The sequence below is a fragment of the Neolamprologus brichardi genome, chromosome 17, assembly GCF_056152115.1.
Source record: "Neolamprologus brichardi isolate AB-2024 chromosome 17, ASM5615211v1, whole genome shotgun sequence".
In the NCBI taxonomy this organism is placed as follows: domain Eukaryota; kingdom Metazoa; phylum Chordata; class Actinopteri; order Cichliformes; family Cichlidae; genus Neolamprologus; species Neolamprologus brichardi.
The window spans coordinates 1489005-1508076 of NC_142120.1; the positions used below are offsets into that span (position 1 = coordinate 1489005).

The following is a 19072-nucleotide window of genomic DNA, read 5'->3' on the forward strand; positions in this document are numbered from 1 at the left end:
AAGTAGGCGTGTGGCAGGAGGAGGGAGGTAACGTGATCTGATTTTTGGTTTGGCTGCAAACAGAGTGATTGATTTGGTTTGGTTATGTTTGAAGAAGAGGAGAATCCGATGCTGCTGAACTGTGAGCGCTTGGCTGGGTTCCCAAGCAGTTCTGGCTTGACAGTTTAACAGTGAATATTTAACATTGCACCACACTGCGAGGCTTGGCTGTAAACAGCAGCCAGCAAGCAGCATAGCAGGAAAAGCTTGCGTGACGCTGGGCCTTGGTTGTGAAGCCCACCTTAAAACAACACACAAGCAGGAAGCTCATCTTGAAGTTGTGATTTTAGAAAAAGGCAGATGGCATGGGCTGGTGGTGTCAAACTGTAAAAAAACCCCACCAGGATACCCTGATGAAAGCAGCTCCCGCGTGCTTTGAACAGCGAGTCTGTCATGGTTGGTGTCTGCTGTGTGGCTCCAGGTCAAACTGTGATACGCAACTCCTGGAATTTGCGCTTTTTAAGTTTTTTTTTATGTTCAAATCATCTGAGGGAGAAAAAAAACAGGTGGGAAAAACAGGAAGTCTCATTAATATTAATATTGTAATGTGTGAAAGAAAGAGGCAGGAAAGACCTATCTGATTTAGCTGCTTTCAACCCCTGTTGGGGATCTTCTCTCTTTCCATCTCTCCCTTTTTTCCCCTCCTGCTTCAGTCTTTCTATGCAAATATCGGTAACTGACATTTTCATTTTCTGAATATTGTCAACTCTATTCTGATATAAATAAACCTGACTTTGGTAAAGTATCAGATATACTTCATGCAAAAGAGTGAAAGATTGTGCCAGATCTGCTAAACACCTACGCAATTTATACTTTTAGCTTGCTAACAAAGCTTGATTGCATTAGCAGCCCAGATGTCGCACCCATCTTTTATTTACTGTATTTTTCAGACCATAAGCTGCATTAAGCAAACCTCGTATTGTGGATGGATTATTTCAGTTGTTCTCCTGACTGATGTTTGGTCCGTTTACAGCATCCTGCCATGCGATTGCATTTGTCCCTGACCACCAGAATCCGTCACGTTAACTTTTATCGAGTGGAAAAAGGTTAGCGTTCATCCTCCAGCTTCACTGTGTTTATGCTAACATAGCTGTGTAGCTAGTGGTCACGTAGCACATCATTATATAGCAGCTAGCCCAACTTCAGTAACCCTACAAACATCTCTGCTGTTTAGTTTTCTGTCTTCATTTATGTTGAAAGTGATAGCAGAGCTGTACGTTTAATTTTTTCAGAAATCTCTCAGTCAGAACATGCTATATCATGTTTAGGTGGAAGCTAGCGAGCTAACTTCCTGCTAACTTCCTGCTAACGTCTAACTAAATTTAATACATTATGTTTTCATGGATGCCTGGATGTTAAACTTAATTGTTACACCTGGTAAAGCAGCAACGCTGATCATTTTATTAGAGATGAAAGAATTTAGACAGTTTTTAACTCTCAGTGATGCCGCAGTGATCGTTTGACTTTGGGACCTGAACCTGACGGAGTTTAGGACCCAGATTACTCCGCGAGGCTCCTGACTATGGTAGCCAATCAAGCGTTGCTGCTTTGTAGCTTAGCAAAGTTGTAAAATCGGTTCGAGGTCAGTAAGCACAACCAGAATTCATACATAAGGTCGATTTTTGAGAAAATTAAAGGATTTTAAGTGCGCCTTATAGTAGGGCTGTTCGATATAACGATATATATCGGATGACGATATAAAAACATCTATCGTTTCATTTTACGCTATCGTTTGTTTCGTGGTGTCGCAAAATAAACTGTTTACCACAATATTTTTTCATGGTTTTGATGGTCACTGTAGTGGCTATATTAATTTATTAAAGTTCTCTCTTTCTCTTATATTTAATATAACCACACTACAGACGGACAAGCGCCTGTTTTTATGCGTTGTCATTAGCAACAACGACGGTAAAACCATTTTCCACATAAACCTTTCACAATAAAGCTCAAGATCCTGTTCCAATCTAATGTTAAAGTGACCAGAGTGATGTCTGAAAGACCTCCAAACCTGGAGCTGTGTGCCTGTGGTTGTGTTTGTGCAGTTAACATACATGAATGAAAGCACTCACAGGAAATTTGCTAATAATTTGAAATGTTAGAATAAAGTGACCTTTGTCAGCCTTTGTGTAACTGTGATCCTGGACAGGACCACGAGGTGATGCTCATCAAATAATCCCAAAATACGCACATGCGCTCAGTTTTAGAAACGTTAAAGATCACATTACATATATTTATGTTGCAGTGTGATAGGACGCAGCTCTACTGGCTAGTAATTAATGTTGAGTGGAATCCCAAACAAAACAACAGGAATTCCTAATTTAATCTCCACACAGTGGTATCGTGTGCAACAGTTCATAACTCCTGCATGTGACGCTCGGTGTGAAAAGTAATCGGATACATTTGTTGCATGAAGATGAGTCGAGGGCATTTCGATTCAGCTGTCATTCTGTTAAGCTCCGCTTGGCTTTGATTTCCAGAAATGAGGCTGATTTGTGGAGTTTTACAGATGCTGGGTAAATATAGGGCACAGTCCAGCCTCCGTGTGAGGGATGGTGGAACAGGTCTGACATCTCTCATGAACTGAAAAGGGAAATCCCTTCAGGCACAGACTAGAGAGGAGGGATAAGGGAGGAGGGCGAGAACGGAGAGAGGTGCGACCCCTTAGGGGTAACGGTATTCTCCGATCGTCAGATCCTTACACATACTCGCATACAGCGATGCTCTGTCGGCGTGCCAGGTAATGCGCTCATGCAAAGAAGGACGAGTGCCTTAGGAATAAAAATAAACATCGAAATGTTTGTGTGTGTAGTTATGCTTCTGTGCATGTTTTATTCTCATGTGCAAGTTTATGTTTTTATATGATATCGGGACCAAAATTGGGAGTTTTTGCCGACTACAGTCGGTGTACTGCAGCCTGCTCACAACACGGGACAAATGGCGTTACCAGGCTTGTTTTACTTGATTGCATTGCTGCATTAAAAAAAGGACAGAACTAGGGCTGCCACAAACGATTATTTTGATAGTCGACTAGTCACCGATTATTTTTGCGATTAGTCGACTAATCAGATCATCATCCATTGGACGTAAAACGTACAGCTTATTGCACCAGCAGCATCTGCTCTTATATAACTATCATTAGCTTACAGCTTGAAGTGTTTAAGGTCTGTGCTAACTAAAAATAAAGACAAGATGATAGTTTATTAAATCTTAATGAAATTTGCAGATTGTTTCGGTGAAGTTTAATAAACTCCTTGCTATCTAAAATATAACAGGACACCGGAGTAAATTCTCAGCATCTCACACTTCTGATAATCAGCTGTCTGCTTGACGTTTATTCAGCTGTGTAAAAACTATAACTTTAATCTCAGCCAAACCGATTTACTCAGGAACAAATAAAATACTAAAAAAGCCAAACAGTAACATTTTTAAGTTATCTAAGTGACTTATATATCATGTTTAACCTGAGTAGCGAAAGACGGCGGTGGGTTTGAAAACGATTCGCCGGGAGTCCGGTGTTCTTACGGCTCTAGTTAGCCTAGCCCCCGGCTAGCTATCGAGCTAGTGGCTAACAGACGTCTCCGAAAACGTCGGAGCGCTTTTGAAAATATGTGGTGTCTTGATAAACTGAGCAGATATTTGAGGTTTACACAGCTACATTCTCGCCTGAAAATATGTTAAATGTTTATTTTGTGACCCAGAAAGAATAATAAGAGTAATATTAAAACTAACTAGCTGCCGCCATTGTTGGAAACTGAGCTGGGCTGCGCTATGAATTCTGGGACACAGCTTCTTCTTCTTCTTCGGGGTTTAACGGCAGCTGGCATCCTTGTACATGCAGTGCTGCCATCTTCTGTTTCAGTCCGTTATTACACTCTTAAATCCTACTACTTATTCCTGCGTCTTTTGTGATCTTACAAAGCTTCAAACGACGCCTCAACTATTAAATCAGTTGTCGACGATTTTGATAGTCGACGTAATCGTGACTAGACGACTAATCGTGGCAGCCCTAGACAGAACATACATGTCTTCCCTAAAATACTTGCATGTAATGGAGAAGTTGTGAGGAGAGAAATGAAACAGGGCAAAATCGCTAGCCCGACGTCCCGGGGCTAGCGATATCTCCGGTCGGGCGACCGAATCGGCGATTTTGGTCGCCCAACCGGAGATATCGCTAGCCCCGGGATGTATTTTATTTTGAGATATACACGGGCAGAAATGTGGTGCTGCTTTTATATAGTTTGATTTATTCCGATTTATTTTCTGTGCCAACTTGTTGACACGGCTGCGACCGAGTTAAACCTGGTTTTCTAACTGCATCCCCGTTTTTAATCATCTCACAGTCTACAATCGTCATATTCAGAATCTGTTGAGCTGGTAGAAGCAGCTTCAGCTTAAAGAGTCGCCCTCCCTGGCAGCTCGATAACAAAGCACTCACATGCTGGTGAAGCAACAGAGCAGTATTTGACCTCTGATTGAGGAGCAGCGCTCTGGATCTGGTTAAAGATCGCAGAAGCCACCGCAGAAGCCGCAGCGGGCTGAACCGCAGCCAGACCAAAGCTTGATTTTTGTGGAGCCGTGTTTCCTTGGGCCCACTGTTACTGCACGCTCGGTGTAGGCTTCCAGCTTCATATTCATTCTCTTTTTTTTTCTGCGTCTGTTTGCATGAGATTACGTTTATGACATTAATGTGTTGAGTGAACCACAGTTTGTGTTTGTGCGTCTCTTTCTTTCCTCATCGAGCGCCAGGATTGAGTAAAGGTTGTTGTGGGTTCAGGGTCTTAGATGTTTCCATTACAAACTGTGGAGAACAGATGCTGGTGCAGAGCATGGAAGAAGGCCTGGGCCCAGAAAAGTCCCAAACATGAGCTCTTAGCAGTCAACTATGTAATGAGACATGCCTGGGAACTGCTCCTCTCACGTTACTAATGATTTGGACATCTTGTGCTTGTCATTTCCTCTTAGACAAACTTCTTTGCTTACACAGGGTAACTGCATCAAACTATGCAAGTGAAAGGGAAAAAGCCTGCGTTGAGGGAATAAGAGAGGCTGCTGGTTTTTGTATGATGGGCAAAGTGGACTCCAGATGTTTTCTGCTAAAGTTTAGTTCTTAGGAAAACGACGACAGCCCCCATCTCCAGCTCACAGAGTCGTGCCTTGTCATCTAAGAACCAGACAGTGGCAGACTAAAAGGTAAAGATCATTTTATTATTTGGTCACATGGCTGCTCAGACACGTTAAATATGATTTAGGGCCGCTGCTCACTGATGCTGAACCAAACTGCATCTTTGTAAAATGGATTAAGGGACAGGACTGTTTCAGCTGTTTTATTGTAATTGCTAGAAGCCGAAAGTGTAATGAACATAAAGCGCGATTAATCCACGTCTTTTTATTACGTTGCTGTTTCTCGTGTTATGCTTGATTAAGAGTTTCGGCCAAAGGAAACACTACGAGGAACACTCGACTCTGTCAAAGCTAGATACTGGTATTTTATTAAAACCAGTATATTTGCCAGTTCTATTGATTGTGATCATCTTCGACTCAAACGACTCAAAAAACAAATGAGATGGGCTTAAGCAGGGTTTAAGCCTTTATTTGATAAAGTTGTGCACAGTTTCCATTGGCGTGAGTTTTATTCGTTAATGCAGGGTGCACTAAAAGGAAGTGATAAACACATAATCCTGAGTAATTGGTCCCATCGATTCTTGTGATTTAGCACATAGCAGTAGTTAGCACGGTATTCCCTTGTTTAATTTTTATTTTAAGTCCCTCGTTTGCCCCCGCTGTGTTTTCATTTCTTTATTTTTTAATGTCGGCCCCGTGGTCTGGCAGACAAACACAGCCAGAGCCCCGTGGAACAGAATGTCGCATCCAATATCCTGGTGCCAGAGGTGATGCAGCTAATTTGGTGGTCAGTCAGTGACATGGCTAACAAACAAAGCCCTCGTTGGTCCTGGAGGGCAGGAAGCTCTGCTCGGCTGCGCAATACTCTGTTCTTCATTGTGAAAGACCAGGAGTTGTTGCCACAAGGGACTAATGCAGCCTAAAGCTTTGGGATCTTCACCTTACTGCGGTCTGCAACTCTGGGTGTGGATATTTTGGTGCACATGAAGTGAGGGTGTGCTTATAAAAACAAATCTGTCCTCCATCCATTGTTTCATGGATTAAATGCTTTTTGCATTTTTAATAATATACATGTGAGATTATGGAGTCAGGTTTGATATGCAAATTTAAAAAGTTAATGATATTCAGATTAGTCAGTGTCGCTTATAAAAACAAATCTTGATGTTGTGTTACATAAGTTTTGATACGTGCACAGCCCCGCCCCCTGCGGTGATCCAAGTCACATGTTAACCTACTGTTTAAATTACACTAAATAATGGAAACTAAACTGTAAGACATTTTTATTTAGACATTTATTTCTGACTCCTTTGAGGAAACAGTCATTTTACTTTCCTCTGGTCACTTAGTGAGACTTTTGCATTTTAGTTCAGATCCAGTCTCACAATGGCATTAACTCAGCAGTAGGGCTGCCACGATTAGTCGACTATTAAAATCGTCGACGATTGATTTAATAGTCGACGCGTCGTTTGAAGCTTTGTAAGATCCCAAAAGACGCAGGAATAAGTAGTAGGATTTAAGAGTGTAATAACGGACTGAAACAGAAGATGGCAGCACTGCATGTACAAGGATGCCAGCTGCCGTTAAACCCCGAAGAAGAAGAAGCTTCGTCCCAGAATTCATAGTGCAGCCCAGCTCAGTTTCCAACAATGGCGGCAGCTAGTTAGTTTTAATATTACTCTTATTATTCTTTCTGGGTCACAAAATAAACGTTTAACATATTTTCAGGCGAGAATGTAGCTGTGTAAACCTCAAATATCTGCTCAGTTTATCAAGACACCACATATTTTCAAAAGCGCTCCGACGTTTTCGGAGACGTCTGTTAGCCACTAGCTCGATAGCTAGCCGGGGGCTAGGCTAACTAGAGCTGTGAGAACACCGGACTCCCGGCTAATCGTTTTCAAACCCACCGCCGTCTTTCGCTACTCAGGTTAAACATGATATATAAGTCACTTAGATAACTTAAAAATGTTATTGTTTGGCTTTTTTTTTAGTATTTTATTTGTTCATGAGTAAATCGGTTTGGCTGAGATTAAAGTTCTAGTTTTTACACAGCTGAATAAACGTCAAGCAGACAGCTGATTATCAGAAGTGTGAGATGCTCGAGAATTTACTCCGGTGTCCTGTTATATTTTAGATAGCAAGGAGTTTATTAAACTTCACCAAAACAATCTGCAAATTTCATTAAAATGTAATAAACTATCATCTTGTCTTTATTTTTAGTTAGCACATACCTTAAACACTTCAAGCTGTAAGCTAATGATAGTTATATAAGAGCAGATGCTGCTGGTGCAATAAGCTGTATGTTTTACGTCCAATGGATGATGATCTGATTAGTCGACTAATCGCAAAAATAATCGGTGACTAGTCGACTATCAGAATAATCGTTTGTGGCAGCCCTACTCACCAGTTGAGGCGACGTTAAAAAACACGGCGTAACTTCCTGGTGGTAAAGAGCCGTGTCCTAAAATATGCAAATAACGATTTCTATTGGCTCCAATCCGGCCACATGAGTGTTTTTAACTTTAAACGGGACTCAAAAAGTTATAATTCTCCAATTGTTTACCAGTCACACTTGGAAATATACCCATAATTAGACCATTCTTGATGCAGCGATACGAGGGGAAACGCTTGAAGATAGACAAACCAGTCTAAATGAAATCTCTTGATTTCCTTTCACACGTTATGCATTCGGTTTCTAAGTGATTTTAACCGAGGTGTGATGGCGGTGCAGCGTTTTGAAAGGCTGCGAATGTAGTGAGCGTGCGCCTAAACCCCCAGGGTCCCCTGTGCTGAACGCCTGGGGGGTTCTCTCCTTCACACAGCCTGCTCCCTGACACACTGAGCTGGTTCTGAGGGATCACACAGCTGTCTTAAATGCAGCTCTGTTTTTGCATACTTTGCCCACACGGTTTTGTCTTTCTTTACACACTCAGCAATTTGTCAATATACCTTGTTTATTCTCAGTGATTGACAGTATGAATTGGTTTTACTTTAGAATGGGGGGGGGGCAGTTTCTTTTTCTGTTGGTAGCATGAATGTCTGTCATTCTCCTTTTATCATTGAAATTGGAGTTTATCTTTTACAAGCCTGAGTGGAATGTATTTGTTTTTCAAGTGATTATTAGCATCCTCCTCGGCTGCCGTCTCCGGCTGATGAGACGAGCACATCAAACGGTGCTCTGTGCTAACGAAGCCGTGCAGGCTGGATGGCTGGCTGCCTCCTGCCTCTTACTGTAAGGCACCTGCTGAAGTGACAGACTGGCAACAAAGGGTCCCTCGCCGTCAGTACCGCTGTAGAGTGGGTAGGACAATGGAGCAGAGAGGTGGCCTGGGCTTTTAGCCGCGTGCCAACTCGTGTCCAAAGCACACGGGAGCGACGGAGCACGAAGGGGAGGAGGTGGGGAGGAGGAGGAGAGCAAGGGACATGGATAAAGAGGAGGAGAGTGGCTGACACCTGCTTGTGCTTGAGCTCTTTCCTCAATGGCGAACATCTTTAGACGGTGGTGGAAAATGAAAACGAGATGCGCGGGTATACAAACGCACAGGTGTGCGTGCGCGGGGAGACGCACAAACAGGAAGACAGAGGAGAGTCCCGCGTTGTTAATGGGATTACTGGGTCATGGAGGTGATGAAAGTGTGCTATGTAGAGGCTGAATTGTACGTGTGAAGCAGAGCGCTGGATTGTGGGGAAATAAATCAGATTAGGCCTCACATGAAGCCCGGCTAACCGTGCTGTGCTATTTACTTCTGCAGTGAAATAATCATGAGGCTATAAAAATCTGAAGGTGAGAAATGTAAAGCGTGACTATAAATAGTTAGCAAGCCGCATTATGGATCACCGGCCTTTGTAGCGTCTCGGCGGACCGACGCGCAGTTCTTCGTCTTAATTTCCTTTTTTAAATATTATTTTTCTGTCCTCGCTCCACCAGTGAGAGGGTGGAGGTTTGTAACAGCATTACAAGCACACTTTTCTACGTATAAAAAAATGAGGATTATTATTATTATGGTTGTTATTTATTTATTTTTTCCATCGATGGCTCGTAGATGTGAAGCGGAGCTTAAACCTCTGCTTGTTCTTGAACGGCGATGTGGTTGTTTTGGTTTGTTGCCTGACTGACTTTATGCTTTTGTCACCAGATATGAGGAAATGGAAATTTCTAGCATGTAATCTGTTTGGCTGCCTTTTCTCCATAGTTTTCCTTTTATCACACTGTTGATTTTTTCAGGACAATCTAATGTCCTAACTTCATTTTTTTATTCCATCGAGTCTTGGACCGTCTCACTCGAAGACCTCAAAGCCCGGCTCACACGCTGAGGTATAATTGGTCTTCTACCCCTCTCTGTCTGTCTCTCAGCTCACGGTCCAGTGAACACGAGTGCCTGCACATTTGTGCTAATGATTTTGAATAGTGATTAAAATGAATTGGAAAGTGTGCTGCTTCTGTAGTATCTGGACCCCTCCATCATTAGTGGCTCTCTTCCTCTTCTCCTCTTTCTGTGTCATCACTGTTAGTGGAGCGGGGGTTTTGAGAAGAGGCCCGGGGTGGGCTTTCATGAGCGCAGACTCAAAGGTTTCTCCATTTCTTGTAATCATGGACACCACTCTTCCAGCACTTTCGCTGTCGTCTTCTGGCTCCTCAAAGGTGCCTTTGATTCTCTCACATCGTGCACTCGGGCCGGATAGTGTCACGTTATATTTTTCCTCTTCACCCCCCCAGTCGCTTTCCTCTTCTCCTTAAACCCGAGGTCATCGGTTTGTGTTCGTATTTATTGTCCCGGGATGGAGAGCTGATTGTGCACTCTGCTCTTTGAGGCTGCTAAATCTCAGGACCCTTCCCCTTCACTTTTTCCTTCATCCCTCCTCCATCCCAGTTTGCCTTGATCCACCTTTTTATAATCATCTCCCTCCCTTTAGCTCTCTTTGTTTTCGCTGTTCTCCTGTTTTAAATGATTTATGCAGAAAGGAGGAAATGAGGATTAAAGAGGAGCTGAAGCCAGTGCCAGTGTCTGTGGCACACACCGACTCTTTCAGGACCACGAGCACATCAGGGCTAACAAGCTGCTTTTTTCTGTCTGCTGGCACTTTTCATAGTTTTGCATCTGTCCCTCTCTTTCCTGCACAATCCCGGCTTTATCCCTACTCAGTTTTCCAACTTACCCTCAGCTTCTTCCCATTTGAATGAAGATGTGCTTTTTCTTATCAAGGTTGGGAAAGTTGTTGTCAACTATGTTACAGAAGCTTTCTCTCAGCCTTTTGGTAAATGGTTTACATGGTTCATAACTCCTTTTGCACAGTTTTGCACGATTCTTCGAGACGGTCAAGCTAGGGCTGAGCGATATGGCCTAAAATCCATATTATGGTATAATTTGAAGCACGTGCAATAACGATATACATCGCAATATATTCTTTTCTTCTGTACATACATGTCAAAATGACTGAACAGTATAGGATGCCATTTTTTTTTAAACTTTTTATTTTGTACTTTTTCCAATTTTATAGTACATGCAAACAAAAATATGAAAAAGGAACACAAAAGAAACAAACGAAAAGGAATAAAGGACACCTAACCTGTGGAAGAGGAAAAAAACAACAATGAGGAGAGGTCCCTGCCTTATGGGGCTGAATGAGTCTTATAGGCTATCTATTTTGTCCACTGTTTTCGGTGTTTGTCAGATTTCAGTCTCAAAGTGTAGGTCATTTTCTCCATTATATACATGTCCTCGATTACATCAGTCCATTCTTCCAATTTTAAAGGGTCACCTTTCAGCCAGTTTTTTGTTATTACCTTTTTGCTTGACAACAACATAATTTTAAAGTAATGGTCCTCCTTTCTTATATTTTCCCATATTCCAAAATACATTACTCGTGCCTCACACGGCACGTCATACCCCAGCACTTTCTTCATTGTTACCGCAATGCTTTCCCAGTAAGGTTTGATATTTTTACACTTCCAAAACACATGAGAATGATTGGCGTCCCAGTCTTCACATAATCTCCAGCATCGTTGGGGTGTTTTCAGCTGCTTGCTTTTTATATAAGGAGTAATAAAGAACCTAATCACATTTTTCCAGCCATATTCTCTCCATCGTCTAGAGCTGGTGGGATTATGCTGTGTGAGACATACGGATCGCCAGTCATCCTCTGACAACTCAAGATGTCATTCAGATTCCCACTTTTGTTTGATATAATGTTTCATTCCTTTTCAAATTTTGCAGGCCATCATATAATTTCGATAAAATTCTTGATGGAGGATTTTTATATGCACCTGTTATTATTTCTATTATATGGCTTCCTTCTCTCAAGAACTTCTTCCTAATTTCTGTATTGTAAAAGTGTCTTAATTGAAAATACCTAAATAAATCTGATTTATCGAGTCCAAATTGTCTCTGTAGATTCTCGAAGGATTTGAATGTTTTCCCGTCTATTAATGTGCATATTATTGGATGCCATTTTAAGAACATTTACTGTGCAAAACGTTTCTTAAAAATTTGTAAAATTACAGAACTTTTCAAATAATTTTTAAGATGTAACAGATCTTTTTCCAAACAATGTAACACAAAATTCTTAAATACCAAATAAAAACGAAGATAGTCCAAGGCCTGCCCTGACTAGTATGACGTGTCTGCTTCAGAGCAGCTATTCCTTTTGTTTGTCGTGGAAACTGCATCGTCGGCATATCTGCTGAGAGTGGACACAAAGTGCTATGCATGCACATGACTTACAACAACACAATCACTCTTTAAGTATAAGCAGTAATCCAATGTTAACAGCAGGTATTGTAGCCAGTTCATCATCAGTGAAATGTGTTTGTACACGGGTTAAAAGTAGGCTGGGGCAGATCTCTGCCCCCTCTGAGCTTCCATACTGACCAGTCTTCAAGCTCCAAAATTCAGCCATGTTTGTTGACACAAAGAGTCCAAAGTAGGGCTGCCACGATTAGTCAACTAGTCATGATTACTTCAACTATCAAAATCGTCGACGACTGATTTAATAGTCGAGGCGTCGTTTGAAGCTTTGTAAGATCACAAAAGACGCAGGAATAAGTAGTAGGATTTAAGAGTGTAATAACGGACTGAAACAGAAGATGGCAGCACTGCATGTACAAGGATGCCAGCTGCCGTTAAAGACCAAAGAAGAAGAAGCAGTGTCCCAGAATTCATAGCGCAGCCCAGCTCAGTTTCCAACAATGGCGGCAGCTAGTTAGTTTTAATGTTACTCTTATTATTCTTTCTGGGTCACAAAATAAACGTTTAACATATTTTCAGGCGAGAATGTAGCTGTGTAAACCTCAAATATCTGCTCAGTTTATCAAGACACCACATATTTTCAAAAGCGCTCCGACATTTTCGGAGACGTCTGTTAGCCACTAGCTCGATAGCTAGCCGGGGGCTAGGCTAACTAGAGCCGTGAGAACACCGGATTCCCGGCTAATCGTTTTCAAACCCACCGCCGTCTTTCGATACTCAGGTTAAACATGATATATAAGTCACTTAGATAACTTAAAAATGTTATTGTTTGGCTTTTTTTTAGTATTTTATTTGTTCCTGAGTAAATCGGTTTGGCTGAGATTAAAGTTATAGTTTTTACACAGCTGAATAAACGTCAAGCAGACAGCTGATTATCAGAAGTGTGAGATGCTCGAGAATTTACTCCGGTGTCCTGTTATATTTTAGATAGCAAGGAGTTTATTAAACTTCACCGAAACAATCTGCAAATTTCATTAAACTTTAATAAACTATCATCTTGTCTTTATTTTTAGTTAGCACATACCTTAAACACTTAAAGCTGTAAGCTAATGATAGTTATATAAGAGCAGATGCTGCTGGTGCAATAAGCTGTAGTTTTACATCCAATGGATGATGATCTGATTAGTCGACTAATCGCAAAAATAATCGGTGACTAGTCGACTATCAAAATAATCGTTTGTGGCAGCCCTAGTCCAAAGCTTTTAAAAACCTGAGTGGATTCATTGTTTTTCTCCTGAAATGAACGACCTTCTTCTTGGAGCTGTGTTGATGCCACCAGGCCAATCCATGACTGATAGTGTTCCTGTTTGTCTGCTTGTTTATTTGTTTCTTCTTTCTTTGTCCTGTACAGGTGTGTGTTACTGCACTGCCAACGTGTTTGGGATCATTGTCATGCTGAAGCCTTCCCAATTAAACACCTGCCAGATGGCATTGCATGGTGGATCAAAATTTCCACCATATAATCCCATCTGGTACTTTCTGCGTTGATAATTCCATAAATTTTGACAAGATCCCAACACCACTGGCTGAAATCCTGATTTTCAGTCCAGTTCTTCTGTAATTTAGCAAAGCTTTGCTCTTTCTTCTTGTTTCCTTTCCTTAAGAATGGCTTCATGACAGCTGCATTTCCACTGAAACCTCGCTAATGAGTGAAAATTTGTTAAAAACCAGCCAGAGGACAGAGGAAAACTTTGAAAGATATTTAGAAATCTATTGCTCAAGACAAGCGTAGGAATGAAAGAAGCTAAATATAAGGAAACGAGGCGTGGCTCAAGACTATTTCACAGCAGTGGAAAAGCAGGAAACGGGGCTAAAAATGCAAAAAACAAAATCAACAAAAACAAGATTTGAGATGGGAATAAAAAAAAAAGGCAAATCTGTTGTGCTGGAAGTGTGAGAACAAATAAAACTGTTCAGTCCGCCTCGCTCTGTTTTTCCTTTCTCCTTTTTCATATAATTACCTCGGTGTGATGGGCCCACTGTGAGAACGCTGGGCTGGAGTCTCACATTAGATGGAACGCAGTCAGAAAACAGTGTTTGTTTTCATTGAGTGGTTGGTGGTCTGCGTGGAGACGAAACTGAAAACACCGTCGGTCTTTCGGATGGACTCACGGCGTCTCAGAAACAACATGTTTGTGCACATTTACATTTCATAGACGATCTATAGTGGTGAAAATGTTTGTGCGGAAATAATTGTAATAAAGTCAGCCTGACAGGATATCAGTGTAAAAGTAAAACTCTTATTCCAGGCAAACACCAGTCGTATGTGCGTCTACATATTTAGCATAAAATGTCTCTGCTCATCTGTCCTGTTGTGTATTTGCAGCTGTCTCTCACCAAAGGTCCAAATGTGACTCTGACATGCATCTATGAATAGGTAGGGGATTTAGCTTTTAGCTGTTACCAGAAAGGCAGCCACCATTTCTCACCCGCATGACAGAAATGCAAGCGAGAGTGGCACATTGAGCTTCCGTGTGTTTTGGAAGTCAGGAATTCCCGTCTGTGGTGAGCAACCTTTCGGCGATATCGAGACAGCGAGAGGAACAGTTAAGAGGAATGTGTGATGAAAGGGATTTAGGAGATTTAAGGTCGGCGTGATGAAGCCAGTTGTGTTTTTGCGCAGTCACTGTCCTCCTGATCGAGTTAGATTTGTTAATTGTGTTATTTCCTCGTGTGTGTTAATCTAACGTGGCAGTCTTAATTGATCTTGTTAACGTGGGATGTAGGAGGCGAAAGAACGTCCTCTGATGCCCTGCGGTTATTTTGACACTCAGGCGGTTAGAAACACGATGGTTAGGGAGCGAAGGAAGGGTGCCAGCCTCAATCTGACACAACGCGGGGCTGAAGTGCAAAGATTCACGGCAACAGCCGCGAAGGCCGGCCGGGCGGGTGACTCGAAAGTCCACTGTGACCGCGAAATCCAAATGTCACGACACAGAGCTCGTTCAAACGAAGAGGCCTCGACTTCACCTGGTTTTAAAATATCCTGTAATAGCTCAAAGCTCTCGAGTGATGATTTTAAAGTGTGGGTGATAGATGCACAGAGGAGCTCTTCACACGACGCTTGAACATTTTGCAAAATTAATATGGAACAACAAATGACCGTTGGATATTGATATTGGTATTTGTTCTGGGTCAATATTCTGATACCAATCAAAAAGAGCAACATATGATGTAGGGCTGATGTATGGGTGCGGCCTGAGGCTCTGTCCAGATGTTCACGGGGATCTTAGTAAATGCAGCCTTTTCTCTGTTTCGTTAATGCTCTGTTAGGACCTCCAGGGTGATTTTCACCTCCTTTTTCAAACGACCTTGAGGGCGTCTGTCTGTTTAACACCCAGTATGACCCAGTATGAACCTTCCAGATCCCTCAGGTCATCTGGATCCGGTCTTTTATCAGCTCCCAGAGTCAGAACCAGACACGGAGAAGCTGCATTCAGCTTTTATGCTCCTTATATGTGGAACAAACTCCCAGAAAGCCTCAGATCAGCTGAAACACTCAGTTTATTTAAATCCAGGTTGAAGACTCACATGTTCTCAGCTGCATTTGAATAAAGCACCAAATCCACACTTTTAAGCTTAAATTTCAAAACTTACATTTAACTTCTGATTTTATCTGTTTTGATTTTATATACTGTTTTGTTTGTTTGTTCGCTTGTTTTAATCAATTTTAAATCATGCTTTTTATTTGTTTTTGTTTCTAATGTCTCTGTGAAGCACTTTGAATCACCTTGTTGTTGAATTGTGCTATATAAATAAACTTGCCTTGCCTAACATATTGTTGCTGCACGTTTGTGGCTTGAAATGTTGACGGTCAAACAGTCAAACAACCTTTCCAGCTGGTTGTTTTCAAAAATACTTTTTCTGCAGCAGGTTTATTAACGAGTCAGGATCATTTAGCATTTAACGCTGTTCTGCATTTAAAAATGTCAACCTTATTAATAAATGATCATTAACCATTACATAAGTAAAGAGAATCATCAGTATAGCCGATGTAAAGCCGAGTAAATAATTTTGTGATCTTTCAAACTTACACGAACATCAAGAAAAAGCTAATCTGTGATTTTAGCACAGCAATAAAGTGCATAGACACACATCATAAAAGTATTAAACTGCCCAAAGAATCTGTGTATCAACCTATTAATCAGTTATATGGTTAGATAGCTATATAATTGCTCTATTGATCAGATGATTGATTGATATACACACAGAGACTGCTTTTCAGTGTTATTCTCATCTACATTACACCGGCACATTTTAATTGGCCCAGAGAGGCTCAATGCAACAGAGACGAGAGACTGTGACCAATACACGAGTGACACACCAACAGATCTGCAAACCGGCTTTAGAGGAAAAACATGCAAATGGCCCACTGTGAAGTGTGCTTTCTTTCCCTCCTGTGTGGAACTTTTCTTTTTACATGTTTGTGCGCTTGCATGTGTGTGTGTGCGTGTCTGCTTGAGTGCTATTCCTGTGAATAAGTCCCTAAGAAGACAAAACCATGGTTGAGTTGTAATTCCTGGTATTTCTTTTATCCTCTGTTCCCAATCATTAGTCATTTGCTTCCTATCAACGAGCAGTCGGCATGAGTGCACGTGTGTGTGCACGTGTGTGTGCACGTGTGCGTGCACGCTCGTCCTTGGCTACGTTTCTGTGATGCTGAAAACATACAAATATCTCACCTCATGTGTTGCCTCGTGGATGGCACATGGTTTGTGTTAAACAGGCGGGTATCTCGTGCAAATCACAAGTAATTCTGTGTTAATTTTGAAACGGGGAGTGTAGACGGGAATCATAAGCTAATTTCAAGTGTGAATATAATTGTGCATCATAATTTTTAAAGCTGTAAATTATTCATTCAGGTGATTTTTTTCTATTATTGCATTGTCTGTGACGATGAGGCAAGCAACTTGTTGTAGCTTCCTTCTAAGCCACATGCCAGGACGTGCAATTAAAGAAAAACATGACATATACACATACTGCACCTCGTCACCCTGAGGTGACTTATATTTTCTTGGAAAAGAGAAAATAAAGTGGAATTGTTTAAACCAGTAACTGGTGTAACCTGCAATTCCCGGGAAAGGTTCCTTGGGAGAATGCCAAGCAGCTTTATCTCTGCCGAAGCTCGGTCACAGCGCAACTCGAGAGGGACCCAGACAAAGAGTATCACATCCAGAGACGTGACCTAGCTGAAACTCAACACCTGCAACCGTCACTCCTCAGTTTGATGCTGCAGAACGAACATTGCTCCACATTTGAATACAATTTAATCGTACTGTTGAAGGGAAATGATTGACTTTGTTGACGATCAGCGTTGCATCGTCTAACCGCGAGTCCTGTTTTGTTTGTGTGATTCGCAGAGGTGTACGGGATCAAGCTCCTAACACCATGGATATGGACACGCAGCCACAAGGACAGCAAGCAGCTGTGCCAGTGTTTCAACCCCAGGTAACCCCACACACAGACGCACACTGCAACACCAGCCAGAAGGACTTAGGATCTGAAGTAGGATGCAGACTAAGATAAAAATGGAGTTACTCAGCCTCGGCATGCTGCGGTCAGCACCTGTCTTAGCCTTTATTTAACGGATGTGTTCAATGCCGTTTAGTTTGATTATAGATTGAAAAATGATGGGAAATCCCTTCATCTGTTGTATTCCTCCTAATTCCTGTTTCAAACTGTAAATATTTCATGCTCATCTCTTCTCTCTGCATCAATCGAGATGTATCGTTCAGCCTGATCTTCATTCAGACCTCTGTAGCCTGTGTAAGACAGACAGTGGATGAATGTCGAGTTGTTACTATTGATCAGAGATCTGGAGGCTGCCGCACCCCGGCCTTTCGGTTCGATACAACTCAAGTTTGCTCCGTGCAGATCGGGCCGTTGTTGGATTTTAATATCGTCTTCCAACTTCAGGCGCATTGATTTCTTTACAGAAGGATGTTTTTGCCTCCATAAGTATCGAATAGACTTTAAACAAAGAAGATCATCCATATGCCCCTGAGTAAACGTGGAGTCTTTTTGAGAAAGAAGCACTAAAAATAGGCTCCGTACTCGTTGTTGTTTTTGTTTCTTTTTTTTTTAGCTGTTTATTTTTTCAATGCGTATGCGAGGGCACGGCAACATTAACACTGGAACTGCCAAGGGGCTCGATTATTCTGAGATTTGTAATTGCAAAATTAAGGATAATTGGGTTGCACACAGAAGAAAGCTCTAATAATTAATTTGACTTAGGCAACCGTCCCCCCACGCACACGCACACATACAGTAGATCTCCAGCTGATCTCCCAGCAGTTCGTTAGGTGCTGTTGTTCAGTCTTAATGATCTCTTTCTCTGTGTTGTTCCATCTATTTCCAGCAGTTTACATCAGTGTTAATTCTAGGCTCACCTCTTTCACTTAGGTACTCGGGTGCACGGTGAACTTTCCATATTGCATCATTTTTTCAGTCTCACAGAACATGTTTGAACCGATTCCACATTCAGCGGGAGATGGAGTCAGATTATGCAGATGACTGTCTAACCAGCATCCAGATGGGTGTCTTTCAACAAGTCCTGTATCCGTTTCGCAGTTTTCCTAAGGTTCAGTCTCCTCGGCAGCAAAGGGAGAAAAAAACCCTACCTACTCTTCCTGGAGAAATCTGAATTGTATATGTGATGAAGGATATTCTGTATCACTTGCAATATAATTTCTCTTGGTCCCGGAGGTATGATGCATATGCATTAGTTAAACGAGATGAGCTGGTAAGATGTGCATTTTTAATGGTGCATTTGCTCTTGAGTGAGTGGGAGGGTTAGTGGGGACCCCCCCCACCCTCCACCACCATCCCCCCGGAGTTTGATCGTCACTGCAGAGTTTGACAGACACAGATCTGTCTGTAAGCGCTGAGACAAGGTGGTGTGGAAGCAGAAGAAGAAGCACCTTTGGGGTGAATCCTGCCTGCCTGGCTCGCTGGCTGACTGGCTGAGGATGAATATTGCATGGTGCCTTCTCAAGGGGGCTGGTGACTGGTGAGAGTGGGAGTCGCCCCCCCTCCCCTCACCGCAGGGCTGCTAGTTGCCGTGTCTGTCTCTTCTTGTATTCCTGGCTGTCTTATCGTATATCCGTCTCTGTCTGTTTTGGACTACAGCCGAGCTAATTCCACATATTTTGTAAACACTGTTTTCA

General features: G+C 42.0%; 1 protein-coding gene across 1 annotated transcript in view; it reads left to right on the forward strand.

Annotated features, from left to right (window-relative positions):
* nek7 (NIMA-related kinase 7) overlaps window positions 1–19072 on the forward strand; it is a 68953-nt gene that overhangs the window by 9404 nt on the left and 40477 nt on the right. Inside the window, exon 2 of the mRNA XM_087830441.1 lies at window positions 17267–17354. Within this exon, the coding sequence (XP_087686567.1) occupies window positions 17295–17354 (60 nt within the window). The 5' untranslated portion in view covers window positions 17267–17294. The remainder of the gene's footprint in view (window positions 1–17266; window positions 17355–19072) is intronic.